General features: G+C 37.4%; 3 protein-coding genes across 3 annotated transcripts; 1 reads left to right on the forward strand and 2 right to left on the reverse strand.

Moving 5' to 3' along the window:
* Positions 1 to 739: 739 nt before the first annotated feature.
* EAF01_007647 (uncharacterized protein) lies at positions 740 to 1,699 on the reverse strand (the record flags this gene model as incomplete). Its single annotated transcript, XM_038915903.1, has 1 exon — positions 740 to 1,699. The coding sequence occupies one exon, from the start codon at positions 1,697 to 1,699 to the stop codon at positions 740 to 742; it is 960 nt and encodes a 319-aa protein (XP_038768374.1).
* A 3,199-nt stretch (positions 1,700 to 4,898) lies between these two features.
* On the reverse strand, positions 4,899 to 6,501 carry EAF01_007648 (uncharacterized protein; the record flags this gene model as incomplete). The annotated part of the gene is made up of 4 exons (XM_038915904.1): positions 4,899 to 5,566; positions 5,630 to 5,768; positions 5,840 to 5,941; positions 5,992 to 6,501. 4 exons carry the CDS (start codon positions 6,499 to 6,501, stop codon positions 4,899 to 4,901), a joined length of 1,419 nt encoding a protein of 472 aa, XP_038768375.1.
* A 3,185-nt stretch (positions 6,502 to 9,686) lies between these two features.
* EAF01_007649 (uncharacterized protein) lies at positions 9,687 to 14,699 on the forward strand (the record flags this gene model as incomplete). Its single annotated transcript, XM_038915905.1, has 8 exons — positions 9,687 to 10,090; positions 10,146 to 10,471; positions 10,523 to 10,890; positions 10,945 to 11,135; positions 11,201 to 11,906; positions 11,960 to 13,407; positions 13,457 to 14,202; positions 14,257 to 14,699. 8 exons carry the CDS (start codon positions 9,687 to 9,689, stop codon positions 14,697 to 14,699), a joined length of 4,632 nt encoding a protein of 1,543 aa, XP_038768376.1.
* Positions 14,700 to 22,604: the final 7,905 nt, after the last annotated feature.

The raw sequence follows: 22,604 nt of genomic DNA on the forward strand, positions 1-22,604 counted from the left end.
GATATACCCTTCGCTAAGATGAAAACTTTGTTTATAATTTTGTTTTAAAGGATTTTTCAAGATCAATCATCAGTAGGACCGAAACTGGAAGAAAGTTCTTTCGGTGTGGTGTGATTGACTCAGTAGTTGAGGAAATTCCAGGCGACACCAAGAATGAACCGAGGTACAACTTTCAATATACTGTACTGGTAATGTTCATTTAGGGGCAACCTTCTCGTTTTCCTTACATTGTGCCTAGGTACACTCATTTTACACGTAATCTGATTCAACTTTTTCATTTTTTTGCGATTCAATTCAAAAGCAATAGAAACTCTACACATGTTGCATAAACAATTACACATATTGAAAGTAGACTGATTTTAACGTATTTTCTTTATCATTGATCTATTCGTAGCTTCATTGAGTCTAGATAGGTTCTCACCTTGGGAAGCACCTGTCTGCTACATATAAATTCCGACGCTAAAAAGCTTAAGCCCCTCAAATACGAAACCAAATCAAACCATTGGTATCACGACCCCCAAACTTTCTGAGATGTCAGACCTGCCATCAGATAACAAAAGAAATACCCGAAATCAGCATAAGCTGTCAAATCCATGCAAAAAGTAATTCCTATGCTTATTTACCAGCGATACTGATTGATCTGCTTCTTTAATCAGTCGATCACCTCGATAGATGCAGCTTTCCTGAATTTTCATCAGCATTGCTGAATCATTCGTGTGTTCGACGGTCAACATTGTGGTTAATTGCAGCGGAATTGACAACGATTGACCCATTGATTATTGCCAATATCGGAATGAATCCAGCAACCATCATACGCAGAGGTACATCTTCCCGCATAGCAGAAGTCAGGGAAGGCGGTAAGACGTTGGTTCTGAAATGCCATGTGACCGACAATCTTATATGGAAGTTGACTGGCCATATCAATGTCTTGGCCCGAATACATGCCTCCGATTGTACGGCAGGAACTGTCGAAAAGGTAAACCCAATCATCCGTGGCTCCCGCAGCGAGTCTTGAGGGTGTGACCGTGACGGCTATAGTGCAATAGCCAGCGTCGGCATGATGGCAGACATCTCCTCGACGCGCGATTGTTCCATCACGAGTCTCAATGGTTTCTCCAACACGAGCCTCAATTGTTCCGTCAAGAGCCTTAATATCAACTAATGCTCCATCAATAGCCTCAATTGTGTTGTCTCGGCGGGCATTCATGTTGTTACATTGGAATACACAAACGTTTTGCCACTGGTCCTCTCCATTGCTAATAGGGACTCTATACCAGCAAGGGTCATTTGATCCCCAACATCTACCAGCATAGCAAATGCTGGGGTTGGTTGCAATGCGTTCCATGGCCCTTTCTTCGGCTGCTAGTGTTCCGACAACCTTATATGGAAGACAGCTGGCCATGTCGATATTGAAACCCGATTCCATGAATCCATATCTGTTGCAGTAACTGTCGAAAAGATAGATGAATTCAGGGAGATCAACGGCGATTCTCGATGGAGTTACGGTGATACCGATGGTGCAGTAGTTTTCGGGAGCCATGTGGCATGTAAATCCAGGGTCGGCGCGAGGTGCAAGGGAAACTGCATTGGAGACAATTGGGCTCGCGTTGACGATTGGGACAGTGACTGAGAGGAATGAGAGAAGTGAGAGAAACCCAATCATGTTTGACATGATGCGGCTTGGATTGAAGAAGAGCATTTTGAAGTTAGGCAGTAGGTGTCAGAGTTTCGATTGTGATTTAAGCTGAAGTAGTGTCAGTTCTTTGCTCCTCAAAAGAAGTTACGTTTCACTTCCTGTAGATGTGAGGGGTATCGAGGTAAAAAAGAGTCAGAGAAAGGGTTAGACTTGATGCTTTTTTGCGTGAAGAGTCTAAAGTTCTGTTCTAATTTTGTGTTGATAGAAAGTAAAAGTGTATGCGGGAGAGAGCTCAACCTTTTATGGTGCTTGGAGAGCTTGAGATACCACGCGACACCGTACCGGTGAATCTTTCATGAGAGTACTAGGCGAATTTTTCATGAGAGTACTGCGCTATAGTACTGCTCGAAATATCTCGAAAACATAGTATGGTTTAAGCTAATAATACGGCTTCAAAGAGGTAATTGCGCCTTTCATTTCGAAAAGGTAATTTGATTCCAAGCGAACGCCGCTTTGATGTTTTTCTACGAGGTCTTCATAATCTCGAAGTGGGTAATTTGAGAAAATTAGTTCGAGTGAATATTGAGAATATGCTTCACCTATAACTTCATACATGGCAGTCATGTAGTCGAGGTAATCTTGGTAAGCAAGAAAAGAGGGAAAGCCGTATTAGATTAATTAGATATCTCCATTTATAAGGGTTAAGATGTAGTCATAGATTTACACCATATATTGAATTCATTTTGAGATATATTTAACTCAAGCGTACTCATTTAACTACAAGTCAAGGATTCACTTTGGAACGTATAAATCTTCGCTACTCTTCCAATGCCTCCAAATTGTATTCATATCCCTTCCCTTGCAATGACAGGATGAATATTGGCTCTGCGAATTTGCCTTCTTGGCCCTTGAATGTACAGTATGGACCTGAAATTTCCAGTTTCATCCGTTGTTTGTACCTCGTATTTTTAGTCCCACACCTGCCGTCAACAAGAGGGTTTTATGTTGGTAGTTCCATCAACCTGTCTAAAGCTGAGGCACTCTACATTTCAGCCATACTGATAGTTGGTTGGTAATCCTCACTTCACCTACTTATGTAGCCTATGTGACTCTCCTGTGCCTTGACCTCGCTTTCCGCTTACTTATACATTTGAATCTAAATGGAACCATTGGAGAATTTACCCACTGAAAACCCTCTTGTTTCGAGGATTAGATCACTTAAAAGCACAAAAATTCCTCAAAAGACTCGAGCATTTCGATCTGTAGTAAAATATCGGATGATCAGATTTGGTGGTCATCTAGTCGTGTCAAATCTATTTTAGCTACATTCGATATCAAATCCTAGGGCTTTCCTCGTAGCGCTTTTGCAGATGATAGGGCTGATTTATCCACTCTTGACTCTTAATTCCATGTAAAATCATTAGTCCCGGACGTCTCTTTTTCAGCGGGCTGACACAAGAGAAGCTAACACGAGAAAATATATATCTCATTCGTAATGATATGTACTAGACAACATGTCTTTACCTACGTCTATCAGTCTTGCTCTCGGTCCCAAGAAATCATGCATGGTAACTAACAGTCTTTCTATCTTCATTTGGGTCACAACTACCAGGAGCAACAGTTTGTGCTTTGCAAATGTAATTTATTATTATTTCATAATCAACATCACGCTTGTTCTTAAGGCAAAATATGGCATGTTCGGCATGGGAAGTTTCGACGGTGTGTTTTTGAGTGATGTGCGCGATGTCTAGAATACTCCATTGTAATGAGAGGAGATAAAATGGTCTCTTTCTATCGAATACCTACCTAGGTATTTATTGATACTTGGTTGAGTTGTTTTGTCGATTGTCCATCATATCTTTTTCAACTTACTTGATGTGAGAGTAGAATCTATGACAGCAAGCCACTGAACCGTCCTCATGTTTTTCATTTGTATCACGTCTAAGGGTCAAGTGACTCTTATGCAGAACATGTTATTCTCGATTTATGCCAAGCAATCCTTAAAGTATTGCATTCCTCAACACGACCATCATTATAACGCGTGAAATTACTCACAACAGGGATCTTTGGAATGTAGGGAAGAACGTGTTAACATATGCTGGGCTTTACAAAAGGGAGAGCAAGTATTGCTTCCTCTTTCTCGCTCCAGAATTTGGAAGTCATCCTCGTTTCTTTCTCATCGACTTTCAACAAGAATTTTAGTGGATACTTTTCGTAACGCATCGAATCACCTCATTCATGACCACTGATATCTAGTAAAAGAACGATTTCTGAAGACCAGATATATCCAAGTGGGTATCTTATGTCAAGATCAATATTGCTCATAACCGCCCAATCAACAACAAATCTACGCCGAAAAAGTCAGAGGCTCTAGGATTTAGGATATAAGTACTCGCTCATTTCAAGAACGAGAAGAGGAAACAAAAAACTTTCATATTAGCATTGTGTGGTCGGTCAAAACCTGCAGCAGTAAGGGGCAAAGAAAAGCTATAGTTCCATAATTCGATTTCAATATCAAAGAGTACGCTCGTTTCTTTTCAATAATACTCACAGCTAATCGATAACCAGACCTTATACCACAATCAACTCATTCAGAATGCAATTCCTAAACACTACTTCCAACTCCCTCAGAAATCTCGTTGCCATCGTTCTCTTCATCCTTTCAGCACCCACAATCGCAGTACCAATCCCTCTTTCTCACACCGTCTATTATCCTGTGTCTGGGGTACAAGAGTCGCTCTCTAATGAGTTACCACATACAGAGCTAGAATAGATAATTCGACTTTTTCTTGGGATCTTAGGATTTGTACCAGATCTCTGCTGGAGATTGCGCTCTACGGAAAGAAGTCTAGTGCTTAGAATGTGACCTGGGCTATTCCCATACAAGTGGAGAACGGAGAAAAATAAGAGTGGATGGTGAGTAAATTCTCATGTGTAATGAACCATGTGTAAAATACGGAACTGACTATCTACACGATTCGTATAGCGACGGAAAATCAAGTATTTTCTAGAAGGTACATATGGTTGGCTAGATAATTTCACTCAAGAAGCACGAGATGCAGATCGTGATCGAATTTGGGACGAGATGGAAAAAGAGTACGAACATTTGGGTCAACCAGATGTATTGATTTAATTATCCAACCAGTGTTCAAGTCGAGTGCTGGTTCAAGTCTCAACTAGGAACACAAATTCATGTATTACATTACACTAAATCATACAATCATTTTACACTCCTCTCCAACATTCATCACCTCACCTCCCATCACTTCTTCTCCGCCTTCTTTGGATTTTTCTCCCACTTCTTACACCAACCATCCCAACTCTTTGCACCCTTCCCCAGAACCCCAAATAAATCATCTTTAGCCTCTCGTTCCTGCCACCTTTCATCATCCCAATCCCTCATCCCACCCTCCGGCATTCCCCCCCTCTCTCCACTCTTAACCCGTCCCCTCATATCCGGTTCCCATCCCATCGCTTTCAAAACCTCCGTTTCCGTCGGTGGCACCCCCGCACTTGCAAATCTCTTTGGATTCTGCTTATGACATAACTCTTTGACATATCTTTCTAGTATTCTCAATTGTTCAGATTTATGAAAGCGGAGGTATAATTCTCGATCTTGGATGCGCATTTGTTCGTGATCGTGAATTGTGTCTTGGGAGGATAATCTTTTAGTTATAGAGCGAGAAACGAGATAGCCGCGAACGGAGGTGAAAGCCCATACGGCGTCTACTTCGAATAGACCACCGAAAGGCCAGATTACGGCGGCGAATGTGTCGATTAGGAGGGAGGGGAGGAGGAGAAGAGTAGATATTGCAGCGTGTTTTCTGGCACGGGTTTTGGTGCGGCTTAATTGGGAAAGGAATTGGTTGCGGAGGTCGATGGGTGAATAAGAAATGGTGGGTGGGTATATCAGGTGAAGTTCTTCAATTTCTAAAAAAGAAGGGGTGGGGATTAGTGTGAGTTTGGCGAGGAATGGGCAAAGGGAAGAAACACCTTTTCGTGGCACTCGGTTGAGAAATGTTATGTCTGTATTTTTGATGGAATTGATTCCCCAGACTACTCCTCTAGTGGTTTTACTATGAAGTCCTCTGAGACTCATTGTTTTACCATCATAAGTTTTGGCTTTCTTGACCTAATGTGAAAGAATGATCAGCTGTGAATCACGTGATCAAATTCCACATTTCGCAGATGAAGAAAATATACCTCGCGCTGCCAGACTCGTTTTCCCTTATGTCGTTTACCTTCTTTAATGCCTTCAGCTGGTTTAAGTAGATGAGCAGCGGGTGGTGTATATGTTAGATAGCGCTAATTTACTATTAGTGAAATTCCAATGTACAATGGTAGGAGAGTTTAACCTGAGGAAATTCTGCATCAGAAACATCGATTGGTTTAGGAAGAGGTATAAGATATGCGATCACCCTATGGGAATCTCGGGTGTAGTAAACTTCATTTGGATTGTGTTGAGATATCCTTCGGGGTGGAAGAGCTGGGCCGGTATGGATATTTGGATCTGATCTGTCGGGCGGGAGAGGTGATGGGTTTTCGAAGGAGCTGTCGTATGATTCAACTGTGGGTATAGGAGGCCGGCTTGGAGAAGGAGTTGGTGTAGTACTGTGGGTAGAATTTGCTGAAGTTTGACTTAAGAGGTTCGAATTCGATCGACGTGTAAATAGTGGTAGAGGTATAGCAGATGGATCATCTCCAGGTACACCTCGAATTGTCGATTGCTCATTATCGTCAGGTGATGGAGTTGAAGGCTTCCGCGGAGGCAATGAAGGTTGTTGTTGTGCTTGTGATGAAGTGAGAGGTCTAGGAGTGATTTCTATGGCATCCGCTGGGAGTTCATAATATATATGGTTGGCCATCTTTTGAACCTCAGTTCACTCGACAGAGATGTAAATATTAAAAGGAAGCAAAAACGTTCGAGAAGGAAAAAATGTAACATTTCGCTTTGAACATGTTTTGATTTTGATACAGAATTGATAAAATGCAGTTTCATGCTGTTGTTCAAGCACATGATGCATAGTGAACACGGCGCTCATGTTTGAAAGGGGAATCCTTGCTTCGAAACACAATGCAAAGAAATTCTCATTTCAAAAGCAATTGTAGCATTGAATATTGCGAATTGCGAATATGTTACCCGTTTCTTTGCTTTTTGTTTTGATCCTCATCTCCCTCATACTCCACTGTGTTGCAGGCGGGAAAAGTCATCTTACCAAAGTCCTCCAAGGTGTTAAGTCAAGTGACGGGAAGGTGCACGAGTCAGATGATGATATGATCACGTGATACCAAAACACCTTGTCGCGACTAACGATGAGAGAACGAAGCAAATTATGATCATTGAGACATCGGTAGGTAAAGATATCATACTGGCCTTTTATGAGAGAATGAAGCAAATTATGATCATTGACACATAGGTAAAGATATCATACCGGTACTGCCCTTTTATGAGAGAAATCTTCTCAAGTATATATATGACAATATCATTTGAAGCTTAGCGGACTCAACTGATTGAGTCAAGAGCCTCAATGAATGAACTCGGATTGGTAACAAACGCCTCTAATCTCGATTGATCAATCGTCTTTGCAAAGGATGAAAAAGGATGAAGAAAACGAGGAGGTAGAGAAAGATCTTTAACATGCGAATCGATCGAACGAAGGAGTAAGTATCTACTGATAGCGTCTCGGCAGAGGTAAGTGGCTGATGATTGTTCAATAGAAAAACAATCTCGACCTGGCTGAAGGCTCGGCGCGGAGTGATAGATACCATCCGATACGAACGAAGGCTTCTCTCGTATTGGTTGATGGGCGATTAAGTAATCGTCCTTGGCTTCATCAAGGCGCAGTTGTGTACTTAGGTTATCCATATCGTTGTCAGCCCTATTGAGTTCCTTCTATCTCATCCGTGTCACCGGTAACGACATGCATAAGTGTTATGGTGAATGCACAAAATGCCATAGATCTAACTCTTCTTGGTTCTGGACTAAACATTTTCATATAGAGTGGTGGCTCTAGACTCTAGAGTGGTTCGGATAGAAAAAATGCATTTACATCATCAGTACGGGGTAAAGATACAGAGGACGGAGAATCGGGCATTGATCCGGAGGAAGGAAAAGATTTTATGAAGAGGATTGTGATGGAGATAAGGTTTGGACTTTTCTTTACACTGCTCACTGCATGGGTGTGTATGTGCGTTTTATTTAAGGTTACTATGGTTAGTAACCAGTCTTGCCAGTCTCCTAGTCGTCCAGTCGTATTGACTGCCGGCATCCCAATAGTAACCCCTGTGTAGATCCATCACGGCACGAAGCGAACGAGATTCCATGAAGGGGTACGGAGTAGACGTGGCAGGGCTGTGTACTATTGACATTCAACCACTTTTTCTTTTTTCTTTGCCCTTCTTTGTTCTCACACTCAAACTGCCAACTCCAGCAACTCCATCAACCATGATAATGTAGAGATATGTAATCTTACCTAGTGGATACATCAAGTATCTATCTCGTAGATATACTTACGATTATCTTTATCATCTCTTCTGTTATCCCGTCAGAACGGCGTAGTTGAATTCAAAACTTGGTTCTGTTCTTTTAGGCTTTTATACGCACAGTTTGCATTCATCTGATACCGAGTTAGATCACAGACTATGATTCCGTCAAGTATTGTCAGATATTGTGTTATCCCTGTATTTGTCGGCTATTCATAATATGACTAATCACCCTAGGTGGTTAATAGTACCAACTCCGACATGTACCAACTCCGATACGCTCGATTTTTTAATAATTAATATCAATTCAATCAAACATTATATAATAATAATAGGTTATAGCTCTTGACTGTCTCTTTAATATATATTGGAATTATTTTATTAGATATTATTAGCTTATCATTATTGTGAGGTCGATATTTTGAATAATCTATTGAGAAAAGCGACATGCTTATATAATTATTTCAATATTATATAAGTTAATCTCAATATTTAATCCTTAGAAACTATATAATTCAAAACAATATAATAAAAAGATAATATAGTAACTATATTGAAATAATCCCAATGATTATTTTCATGTACTTCAATATGAGATTAATTATATAGTTGAATTGATATTAATTATTGAAAAAATAGAGCATATCGGAGTTACTACATCGGAGTTGCTGCATATCGGAGTTGGTACTATCAACCACCTAGGGTGATTAGTCATATTATGAATAGCCGGAAAGTAACACTTGTAAAGAATGGAATGTGCTGGGGGTGAAGAAGCTATCTGTCAGCTGGATACTTTTTGACCAGTCAAAGTTCCGATACTGTCATCAAGTTTGCAAGATTCCTGGATGTGAAATCATCTACGAGGGAGTTGTTATCACTCTCATCACATTAATTCGCACGCTCATATGTCTTTCCGATCTTTTGTCAAGGATTTCTGACAGGAATTCCCTAGTAAGATCGACAGCACTTCCTCTGTCAACATCCGAATTCCATAATGTGGGCGAAGCATCCCCCCACTACTTTAGAATCTCCATACTAAGAGCTGGGTAGCTCGGTAGGTACCGCTATCTCGTATCTAGTATCTCGGGTTGACGTTCTGTTTGATGGTGTATAGAACTTTCATTGGTGAGCGGAAATTGGGACATCACTTATGATCCGGCATCACACAATCTATGAGTTCCTTTGTGTATTCTCCGTCATATTGGGACCAATGGAGTAAGCCACTTACCCATTTGACAGTGGCTGAACGGCGGTCAACTTCTGAGTTTGTTGGATTTGTTTATTTATTTATACAAGAGATATAACTCCCTCCGCGCATCGATGGAAAAAGCACTTGATCTAACTCACTTTCAACTGCATTCTTGCTCTTATATCTTCATCAGAGTTTTGGAAGCCCAAAGAAACATTTAGCTCACCGCGTCTCTTGGTCTTAATTTTATATCCATCATCAATCCTTTTTTATTCATATCCCAAAATTCTATCCTTGTCAGTGACAACATTAGCTATACCTACCTACCCGACATTCGACAATTGAGCTTGAGCCACAGGACGAGCGCACCAGTCGATCATGGCTTCCACTTCGGAGCATGAGCGTCATGATTATTTTCCTGAAAGATCAGACAATATCCTAAATCCTCAACCTCAATACATATCAAATCAACAGAATGATGTCGAAGGAACAATATCATCAACCAGCGATGACTCCCTAGATCCAGATGGCACATTGAAGCCTGCTCAAACCACCGGAAATGCTCGCGAAAGACAATTCGAATCAATAAGGGCAGGAGACCGAGAACAATTAGAGATAATAGCTTCAAGTTTCGGGGGCTCTCAACTTGGAAGAACTTTAACCAATGCATCAGCTGGAACACATGAGTTGGAGAAACAAGATTCCTTGCATGGGGTTAAGTTAGATGATTCAACGTTGGATCCCAACTCCCCAGGTTTCGACGTATATAAATGGGCCAGGATGTAAGTTTTTGCATGACCAAGTGAATATTTTGACACAGACTAATCGTACATATAGGTTGGTGAGGCTGGCTGATGAGAATCATGTCATTGAAAGACGTGCTGGAATTGTATTTAAGAACCTAAAAGTATGTGGTTCCGGATCAGCAATAAACGTGCAAAAGAATGTCGCCTCTCTGTTGATGGCACCTGCAAGATTCAGAGAGTTTTTAGGAAAAGGTCCGGAGAAGATTATCCTCAATGACTTCAATGGTGTTTTGAAATCAGGAGAGATGTTGATTGTTCTCGGAAGACCTGGTTCCGGTTGTTCCACGTTTCTTAAATCTTTGATGGGGGAACTATACGGATTGGACATGAAGCCACAATCGGAAATTCATTATAATGGTATGTTGTGTTCATACACCCAATGACCAGTGATAATGCTAATAATCATAGGTATCACACAAAAGCAAATGCTCAAAGAATTCCGTGGTGAAATTGTATACAATCAAGAGGTTGACAAGCATTTCCCTCATTTGACTGTTGGAGAGACTTTAGAATTTGCTGCAAGTGTACGAACGCCTAAACAAAGACTTATTGAGGGAACATCCCGCTCGGAGTGGGCAAAGCATATGACTCAGGTCGTTATGGCTGTTTATGGATTATCCCACACGTACAATACCAAAGTCGGTAACGATTTTGTACGAGGTGTATCTGGAGGTGAGAGAAAACGTGTTAGTATTGCCGAGATGGCCTTGGCTGGCTCACCCATCGCTTCATGGGACAATTCTACACGTGGGTTAGATGCTGCAACTGCTCTGGAGGTAAGTAAACTTTCAGCGTAGCGATCAATAAGACATCACTAATTCAAATAATAGTTTACAAAATCATTGCGGATGACTGCCAATCTATGGGGTTCATGCCATTTGGTTGCCATTTATCAAGCTAGTCAGCAGATTTATGATCAATTTGATAAGGCTATCGTGCTTTATGAAGGTCGGCAGATCTATTATGGCCCTTGTGACCAAGCGAAGCAGTATTTCGTGGATATGGGCTGGGAGTGCCCAAAGTAAGTGCACACAATTAAATGTCATGATTACATGCAATTATTCGAACAAGACTGACTGGATATAGCCGTCAAACCACTGGTGACTTCTTGACTTCGATCACCAACCCCTCAGAACGAAAAGTAAGACCCGGCTATGAAAATAAGGTTCCTAGAACTCCTGAAGAATTTGAGAAATACTTCAAAGATTCGAAGATCTTTCAGAGAGTAATGAGCGAAATAAAATCACACGAAGAGGAATTCCCAATGGGTGGAAAAACATTGGAACAGTTCAAAGCAAGTCGGAAGGATATTCAAGCAGACCATTTACGGCCAGAGTCACCATATACAGTCAGCGTTGCCATGCAGACAAAACTTTGTGCAAAGCGAGCAGTTCAACGCTTATGGAACGACAAAACATCCACTGTTACCACAATAGTAGGAGAAATTATCATGGCTTTGATCATCGGATCTATCTTTTACAATACACCGAGTAATACAGCAAGTTTCTTTCAAAAAGGAGGTGTACTATTCTTTGCGGTATTACTCAATGCCCTGCTCGCTCTTTCAGAAATCAACGCTCTATACTCTCAACGACCGATCGTAGAGAAACAAGTATCTTACGCATTTTATCATCCTTTCACTGAAGCCTTGGCTGGTATTGTCGTTGATATACCGGTGAAATTCGCCATCGGCACGTGTTTCAACGTTACACTATACTTTCTCTCTGGTCTGAGAAGAGAAGCAGGTGCATTCTTTGTCTTTTTTCTCTTTAATTTTGTTGCAGTTCTCACGGTAATTATTCCTTTCACGTGGTATTGATTTCACGATACTAATAAACAGTTCAGATGAGTCAAATATACCGCAGTATTGCAGCAGCAACGAAAACTTTATCCCAAGCATTAGCCATAGCTGGTGTGGTTACACTTGCAATTATCATTTATACCGGTTTCGTCATTCCCAGACCACTAATGCATCCTTGGTTCAAATGGATTTCATGGATCAATCCAGTTTCATATGCATTTGAAGCTATATTCGTCAATGAACTACACGGACGAGAGTTTGTTTGTTCGACTTTAGTACCAACAGGTCCTGGCTACGTTCAAACTGGCTCCAACTTTGTTTGCGCTATTGCAGGCTCTGTTGTTGGCTCGGCTACAGTCAGTGGCGATGATTATTTGCAAGCGAAATTTCAGTACTCCTACTCCCACATCTGGCGTAATTTGGGATTCTTGTTTGCATTCATGATTTTCTTTTTAGCTTTTTACCTCCTTGCAACAGAGTACAATTCTTCCACAGACAGTAAAGCCGAAGTTTTAGTCTTCCGTCGGGGACATGTACCAACGAACTTGTTGGCCGCCGAGAAAGCTGCAAAGAACGACGAAGAAGCATATACCGGGAATGGTTCTGCTGTCAAAGGAGACGACTCGGACAAACAAGGAGACGAAGTTCAAGCATTACCCCCTCAAACGGATGTATTTACATGGAAAGATGTTTGTTATGACATTAAAATCAAGAATGAACCTCGCAGACTTCTTGATAATGTATCCGGATGGGTCAAGCCTGGCACTCTAACTGCATTGATGGGTGTTTCTGGTGCAGGAAAGACAACTCTACTTGATGTTCTTGCTCAAAGAGTTTCTATGGGTGTAATCACTGGTGATATGTTAGTTAGTGGCAAACCCCTCGACGCATCCTTTCAACGAAAGACGGGATATGTTCAACAACAAGATTTACATCTTGAAACCACAACTGTTAGAGAAGCTCTTCGATTTTCCGCAATGCTACGTCAACCAAAATCTGTTTCCAAAAAAGAAAAGTATGATTTCGTGGAAGATGTTATCAAGATGTTAAACATGGAAGAGTTCTCGGAAGCAGTGGTTGGTGTTCCAGGTGAGGGATTGAATGTGGAGCAACGAAAGTTATTGACTATTGGTGTCGAATTGGCTGCCAAACCTGCACTTTTACTCTTCTTGGATGAACCTACTTCCGGTTTGGATTCACAATCTTCATGGGCAATTGTTTCGTTTTTGAGAAAGTTAGCCGATAATGGTCAAGCGGTCTTGGCTACTATACATCAACCTAGTGCCATTCTATTCCAAGAATTCGACCGATTGCTATTTTTAGCAAAAGGTGGAAGAACTGTCTATTTTGGAGATATCGGTCATAATTCGGGGACTCTACTTAGATATTTTGAATCTCATGGTGCGGCCAAATGTGGGGAGGATGAGAATCCAGCAGAATATATGCTGACAATGGTTGGTGCTGGTGCACAAGGAAAATCTACTCAAGATTGGTAAGATTGATCCTCGTTCCTTGTCATTATCGAGACTGATCAAATCTAGGCATCAAGTATGGAAAGAAAGTGATGAAGCAAAGGGTGTTCAAGCAGAGATCACACGTATTCAACAAGAAATGGTGCATCAGTCATCTCAAGAAGATAGTAATTCCCATGGCGAATTCGCTATGCCATTCACCATTCAACTTTTTGAGGTTATGAAGCGTGTATTTCAACAATACTGGCGTACTCCAGGTTATGTTTACTCGAAACTTCTTTTTGGTGTGGCATCTGCCCTCTTCATTGGATTTTCATTCTTCCACGCCGATTCATCTCAACAAGGTATCCAAAATGTTCTCTATTCCATCTTCCTGATAACGATTATCTTTACCACTCTCGTACAACAAATTATGCCTAGATTCATTCTACAAAGAGACCTTTATGAGGTTCGAGAAAGACCATCAAAAGCCTACAGTTGGAAAGCTTTCATCATCGCTAATATCGCCGTCGAAATTCCATGTCAAATTCTCCTTGGTATCATGGTATTTGCGTCCTACTTTTATCCAATTTATACTAAAAATGGTATTCCACCATCGGGTCGTCAAGGACTTATTCTCCTCCTTCTCGTCCAATTTTTTGTCTATGCTAGTACATTCGCACAGATGCTCATTGCCGCTCTTCCGGATGCTGAAACTGCTGGTAATATCGCAACATTCATGTTCTCACTTACCCTTTCCTTTAACGGTGTCTTTCAACCTCCAAAAGCACTTCCTGGATTTTGGATCTTTATGTATCGTGTTTCGCCTTTAACTTGTAAGTTCTTCCTTTCACTCCCATTAGTAAATATCAATGCTAACATATTTTCAGATCTTATTTCAGCTATCGCATCTACTGGTCTCTCCGGTCGTCAAGTAATTTGTTCCAACAATGAACTCGCAGTTATGCAACCACCAGCTGGCGATACTTGTGGTAGCTATCTCCAGTCATATGCCGCGGCAGCTGGAGGCTCCGTCTATAACCCCGAGGCTACAGCAGATTGTAAATATTGTTCCTTATCCGTTGCAGATCAATACCTCTCATCGGTAGCGATGAGCTATAGTACTCGATGGAGAGACTATGGCATTGTTTTCTCCTACATTGTTTTTAATATCTTCATGGCGGTTTTGTTGTATTATTTGATTAGAGTTAGGACGAGTAGTGGGAAGGGCTTTAAGGAGAAGCTAGGGGCTTTGAGTGCACTTTTTAAGAAAGATTCAAAGAGTGATAATACGAAGACGACGGAGAAGAAGATGGAGGCTCCTCGTCATTAGGTGTTTGGGCATGGCGGGTTAATATGTAATTATTTAGGATGGGTTGGTGTTTTTGAGAAGGGGGGCGCCTCCAGATGGCTTAGGCTTTCTACTCTTTTTGTTGATATTGATATTGCTGATGCTACTGCAATTTTTTGTACATTCTTAATTAGATTAATGATATATATATAACTACTTGAATTAAAGTATCTATCATACTCACGTAGCCCGTGGATTCCACAAATGACAATGAAATTGGTGAGGGTGATGATACCCCGCCAGAAACAATCGGTGGCTCTTTTTGTAAGGGTCGTGCTTGATCAAGATGTATGTTATATACCGACACAAGAAATTGATGAAGATTAAAGCTAAGTAGCATATAAAAAGTCATACATACCTATATTAACCTACTTCAAACCTCCAGCTATCTATACCTTTATCATTGCCATCTGTAATAATCAGCTCTCATAAGCGGCCGACTAGTTCCTAGTTGGAGAAAGTAAATGTCTTTGGAAAGCAAGTGTTCTTTCTAATATTTTTGGTGAGGAATACATCGAAATGAAAAATTAGTGTACAAAATCCTTTATTTCTGGTAAAAAAAAGTTCCAATTCTGATAGGATTTTAGAGCAAAATGTATTGTTAGATTTAGTAAAGTTTTAGAAATCAAATAGTATCAAAAACTACATTAAATTTTTTAATTTCAATAAGATTATATAAATTTTCAATGGCCGGGGATACTAGTTTTGTAAGGATCTTTACTTTCCTTGATTAGAAACTAGTTGACTGTTTATAAGAGCCGATCATTAATTTGATATAATGATTAGTAAGGCGAGATTGTTTCTCCTAGGTGCACGTTAGTATTATAGTAGCTTTACCTCGGAAAATCTTGAGTGAGGTGTACGATTAGATTATACTCGATTTCATAACTAGCTTCTAAAACATAACTTTTCTATACCTCATCAAGAACATCTAAATATTATATTTCTATTATTCATTCTATAATAACTTTATTAATTTAATATTGATTTTAATAAAAATAATATTTTATAATACATGATAATTAAACTTACTATACACTTAATTTTCAATTGATTTAGAATTATATTAATTGAAATAGAAATCTGAAAATGAAAATCTAAAAACTAAAGACTTTCTTTTGAAAATTAATTATGAAAACCTTTGAAATATTATATTATTTTAAAATCATTATTATTTCATTTATATTACTTTAAATCAATTCAAATTTGAAAAATTGATTTAATAAAATGATAGCTTTTATTTACTATAGAAATTTTTGATTTCGAAGTTATATTAATAAAGATAGGATTTTATAATTAATTGATTTTAGTTAAAAGGTTGTGAGACCATGAAATCACATTTTGAAAGCTAGTTATGAAATCGGGTGTAATCTTATGGATGGATCCACTTTCTAACCTTAGTGAAGATAACCGATATCCCTACATCGTGCACGTCCCTGTATCATACATGCTTTTTTAGCTTTCAAAAATATTAATATTACCATTTAAATATTGTGATAATATATCTTTAAAAAGCTGTATAAAACTTATACTAGATTATATTAAAGATTAAGAATATTTTAAATATATTTAGATAGTTTATTTATATAAAGTCGATTATATTATACTTTCAAAATAATATAAAAGTAAAACTATCTTCTATAAGATAGATTATACTAATATATATCAATATTTTTTATTAGAATAGAAGAAGGTTTTATTAAATCAGATTAATAAGTTAATATAAAAATCTATACTTTCTATAAGTGTTATAATTAGGAATTTAGTAGAAGAAATAAAAAAGTATTGTATAGGGAAGAATTAAATAATTAATTTTATCAAGCAATATAAAAGTTATATTTAAAGTTGATATCTTTATTATATTAATAATTTGTATATCAAGGCTAATAATATGGATATATTTAAATATTTTTATAATCTTATTGGTACTATTTTATATTATTATTGATTTATATTATTTAAAAAAGCTTTTATTAATTTCTTTCTTTTATTTATTTAATTAATAAAAAAAATTATAAAATATAATATTACACCGAAAAACATATATAATTGAAATAAGAAAGGATTTTTAATTGATTTTGGGAGAGCTATAAAGAGGATAATGAATACTAGTATATATAAAAAAGGTAGAGTTATAAAAACTAAATAAAATAAATTAAAAAAGTTTATCACTCTTTTAATATATATAACTACTAACGATACAATTCTTTCATCTACCTTAATCTATAAAGAAAAATTAGACAATTTATAAGATACATAAGTTAATAAGGTGGATATAAAAGATCAAATTTATTTCGGAGTTTTAAGTAATAGGTGATCATTTAATACTTTTAGGCTTAATTAGCTTACAAAAGTTTTTCAACACCATACACATTTAAAAACAGGTAAAGAATATTAGTTATTAATCGTAGATAATTATTTTAACTATATCAATATAGAATTTATATTAAAATATAATGAATTGAAAATTATATTATTAATTCTACCTCTTTATTCTACATATCGACTACAACCACTCAATATAAGCTACTTTTTCCCCCTTTTAACGAATTATAGCATAGAACTCAATAATTGAATATATAAAAACAAGGGTTTAATTAGTATATTGAAATACAATTTTTGGGCTATCTTTAAAGTGGCTTGGGCTTAATCTGCGATTTTCCATAATATACTACAATCCTTTGAAAAAACGGGTATTTATTTATTCAACAAGGAGGCTACTATACCTAATATAGAACCAGAAAGAGCTATTACACCATCTATATCTGTTGGTATCACCATGGGGATGGTGAAGTCAATATAGTACTATGGTTCACACTGTTGTTATATTGCTTGAGGTTCTAAAAGCTAGGGCTACGAAACGTATTACTGTAGTGTCGGAAGACGCTAGCGTCAACGCTAGCGTAGTCACATGATCCCTGTCCCAACAATATCGATATAGCTTATAGGGAATAAATTTAAAATACCATATATATTAAAAGCTCTATATCAATTTAAATTAGAATTTCAACGAAATCAGAATTTTGAGATTACTTCGAAGCTTTTTAAGGCTACCTTTATTAATACAATTAAAATTGATATTCAATTGTATAGAGCAAAAGGTCTAAAAGAGACTCTAAAAATGAAAAAGAAGAAAAAAACTCGTTTCAAATATTTAAATCTTATAAAGGAAAAGGTTGATAATGTTTTTTTATATTTCCCCTTTTAGATTAAAAAAACTAGAATTTTTTAATTAGAGAAAACACTTGCTATAGAGTAGGAAAAGGAAGCTAAGATATAAGAGAAGGCTAATAAAAAAGCTAAAAAGGAAAAGAAAATAATTAAAGTTAAAGAAAGGGTAGTATAAAAGAAGATGGATTATTAATTTATAAGAGTGTTACGGAGGTACCCGCACCGCAATATGGATTATAAGTGTTACGGGAGCTGCCTCTAGGGTCACGTGGAAGTGTCTAGAGATCTCTCGAGGTGGTTTAGACTAGACTTCAAGTAGGAATTCAATAAGGTTGGTAACTGGTTGCAATTCTCGTAACTATAGTAATGAAACTAATGATTGTTCTTGAGCACGAAGCTCTACATTATAATGAAACTCATTCCCTTATATAGATCTTCGTACCTCATGAATCGACAAGTCGATTACCGTAAAGCCGATTTCGACAAGTCGGTTTCCTGATCACGTGATGTCCATCCCGTGATCTATAATGATGCTACCGCTTATCTAACCTGTGCTCTCTAGCCGATTGTCCCTACAGCGCTGTTTCCGTAGGTCCCAACACCAAGGCCTTAGGTTTATCTTATAATCCATGTTGCGGTGCGGGTACCTCCGTAACAATAAGATAAACCTAAGGCCTTGGTGTTAAAACCTACGAAAACAGTATTGTAGGGATAGTTGAATTGAAGGGTAACTAAAGATAAAGGTAATCAAATAAATAATTAGTGATTAAAGAATAGGTATCTATTTTTTGTTATTATCTACCCTACAATAGATATAGGGTGAGCAATAGTTACAAATTATCTAGTAAGTATAGATTAGATAAGTAATAGTACTATTAAAAGTTATGGGAAGGGTGTTATATAATGGATCATTTTATTAATCCTATTAATTGTTATTAATGGGATTAGTGGGATCTTATTACTCTTATTACTTTTAGTGAATAGGATTAATGGGATAATAGAGAACAAAGGTTCATATAAGAGTATAGGTTTCATTATAATATAGAGCTTTATGCTCAAGAATAATTATTAGTTTTATTATTATAGTTATAAGAATTGCAATTAATTATAACCTTATTGAATTCCTACTTGAAGTTTAGTCTAAACCATTTCGAGAGATCTCTAGCCACTTTCACATAACCCTAGAGGCAGCTCCCGTAACAAAGAGATATTAAAAAGGAGGTTAAAAGAGCTTGTAAATCAATAGAATCTTTTATTAAAAAAGATTTAAAGTTTTAAAAAGGTTTATGTACTATAGATCTAATATTTAAGAAAATTATAAAGCCCTTTAATATAATAGTAATAAATGAATTAATAATAAAAGAAGGGGAGGGGGTTATATAATCAAAATAAGGCTAATAGATTAAGATTTCTATAAGGTTTAAATAAAAAAGTTTTAAATCTTTTTTTCTAATTTATTATATTTTATTATATTTTTAAACAACTTATAGCTTTATATCTTATTAAATATTGAAGTTATTGTAGAATGAGTTTAAAAACGTGTACGATACAGGGATGTGCATGATGTAGGGATATTGGTTAAGTGGATTACTAATAAGTTAGGTAGTTTTGACGACACCTCAGCATCCATGATTATCAATAGCAGACTGAAGTGAAGTGAAGTCTGATTGGATAATTTGGAGACTCGAGCGAATTTGAGTGAGGAGTGAGGAGTAAAGAGTGAAATTGTGAGGAATGCCAAGTTTGAGGTGGGAGGAGGGAAAATGGTGTAGGATGGATCGAGTGGTTAGAGGTTCTTTTGAACTAGAAGAGTAGAAGAGAATCTTTTATCTTAAGATCTGGGATGATGGATGATGGGTGAGTAGATGTAGATGTTGTAGGTTCCTTGGGGGTGTATTTGAGCTTTTGTGGATTGTGGAATGGGCGATGGATGGTAAGTATGAGAGAGAAGTTTTAGATCGGATAAGACACCGTAAATGTTCTTCTTCGTGAGATGTTTGCTTTTGGTAGCGAATTTCATGTGAATTTTCAAATTGGAGTCGAACTTAGAGTGGTTCCGAGGGTCACAAGGTAGTCAAAGGACTCGAGAGTTTTCAGAGTTTCGACATGATGAGAAGGATATTACCGATGATACTAAAGCGCAGAAGTGGAATATCATCGCTCTGCTTCACTATGAGTTTTTCTGACTCGGAACTACCTAACGTTTGGGGGGGGAGTTTAGATAGGATTATGCTGATCAAATGAGGCAAGCTCGTGGTGTGTTTATTTATTCAGTCAAGAGAAGTATTAAGACATGATAGGATCAAATGTTATGTCTATTTCTTGCTCAAAGAAGCTTCGGTCTTTTTTCTCCCTACCTTTATCTCATATAATATTGCCCTCTTTTCACCAATCAGCCTTGCCGTGTTCAGCATGACTCTTTCAAGATCTTTTATGCTCTTTTTCAGAGCCTCCGTCTCAGATTCTGTTCCAATATTCATCTCTTTGATCTTTCCTTCAATCTAAGTAGTTATTTGAACACTTTCTGCAGCATCTCTATGGTTGACAGCATAGGTAGAGTTATCTTGTTCTCTTACCGCGTATGGGTTCTCGCAATGTTCTCTGACAGATTCAGCATGATCATCTCCAGCCCTATTCCTTGATTCCCAAGTGTTATGAAGATGCTGCTGACGATGTTTTTCAGGCGCTGTATCAATATTGAGTTCGGTTGTTTCAGGGGGTTTCTGGATGATTCGATCGGATGATAAACCATGAGACAGCGTGTTTGTCTGAAGTGACCCAGATCCGCGGTTGTTCTTAGGTGGTGCCGGACAAACAGATTTGTTCAGAGTTGGTTTATAGGAAAGGTTGGGAACTTTAGTTGGCACAGTAATCTCCATGTTTGCATTTTTAGCTTGTTTCTAGCGGCTGAATTGGCAAGCTAGTTAGAGTACCAATAATGCGAATTCAAATTTTCGTGGTGTACTTACCTCTCTGTTTGCTTTGAACTTCTGCAATAATCCGGGCTAATACTTTTGCACGACTTGTTCCTTGGTATTTTCAGCGGCTAGAAATGCATCATCAGTATCTCAATAGAGAAGTGAAGTCCAGATGACTGACCTCTCTCTGCCTCTTTCTTGGTCTTTTGCTCTCCGAGTATTCTTTGTGATATCAGATCTTCTTACTCTTTTTCTTCCTGTTAAAGCTGATATGAAAATTAGTATTATTATTCTACATGGGAATGTAGGCTTACTTACTTTCTGTACCTGCGACCTGAGTGTTCTGGTTATTGACTGCTATTTGGAATGTTTTCAGTAGGAGCTTTCTCTGAAGTTAGGATTGAACAATAAAGATAAATCTCAAGGAGAAGATTGAACATTCACTTACTGTCTTCTTCGATTTTGCTTGGTTGATCAAGCAGGCGTTGTTTACGTCTCTGCCTTGTCAATTGATTAGGCATGATCTTCGGTTTGTATATCAAGTTGATTACTAAATGAGACTATAAGATTTATTTTGGTGGTAAGATGCCGACAATAGAGCTGTTAGAGGAAACTGTAGGTCTAGTTTTGGTTAGCGGTATTTAGGCAATCGCTCAATTCCGCACTAATTTATTCTGATCTCATTCTCTCAACCATCGCCATGAGAATTTTTTAATACACATATAACAACAAAAAATTAACAATTTCAAATTTCAAACCATCGACCATTAAAGATGACAGACCTCAATTGTTTTTGCGTACTACTTGTTGGCTAATCATAACATGGTCAACCACTTGTAAATGATTGATAGCACCGACTCTGACCTACAACGATCCTAATATAATGAAATCTGTTTTATAAATTAATAATAAATCAACTATATAATATATACATAATACTAAATTTTAATATAAATTATAGCTTTAATTAACCTTTTAATTAAATATTAAGACTTTAATACTATATAATTGATTAAGAGTTGTTCTCATATTTTTTAATATAATAAAATATAATATTTTCTTATTAAATTTAATAAATATTATTTACTCAATTTCAAAGTTTCGAATAGATTCAAATAAGACTCAATTTACTATTAACTTTATATTACATCTTTATTATTATTATTAAAATAATCTTGTTGAATAATCATATTGAGGCTGTTCTAATAAATATTTTCATCTTTTCGCTTTTTTAATTGAATATATAATTAATTTACTATTGATTTATAAAATAATTTCATTATATTAAGGTCGCTGCAGGTCAAATTCAATACTACTAATCACCTACAAGTGATTGGCCATATTATGATTAGCCGACAAGTATCATATATAACAGTAGAACCACAAATTCATAAGTATCTCGAGAAGACAAAAGAAGCAAAAAAAATCTGATCAACTTTTTGACGCATAATCAGATTGATGGGAGAGAGCTGACACTCAATGGAAGATTCAAATCTCCGAAGATCATAAATGCCAATTAAACTAAGAAATTTCGATCAACATCTGATCTTGAAATTTTAAAGTTCGAGAAAGAGGAGGCCGAGAAATTAGTATGTTCTCTTCTTGTACTTGTGATTTCATTCTTTTCAGATTATATTGACATCTTATAGGCAGCTGAAGCAAATATGGAGGCTGAACAGAAGAAGGCAGCTGAAGAAACTAAGGCGGCACTAGAGAAAACTGTATATCATATTTCTGACCTCACTGTTTTACTCTTTTCAAATCATACTAATATCTTATAGGAAGCCGAAAAAGCAGC

The sequence above is a fragment of the Botrytis porri genome, assembly GCF_014898465.1.
Source record: "Botrytis porri strain MUCL 3234 chromosome Unknown BPOR_010, whole genome shotgun sequence".
NCBI lineage: Eukaryota > Fungi > Ascomycota > Leotiomycetes > Helotiales > Sclerotiniaceae > Botrytis > Botrytis porri.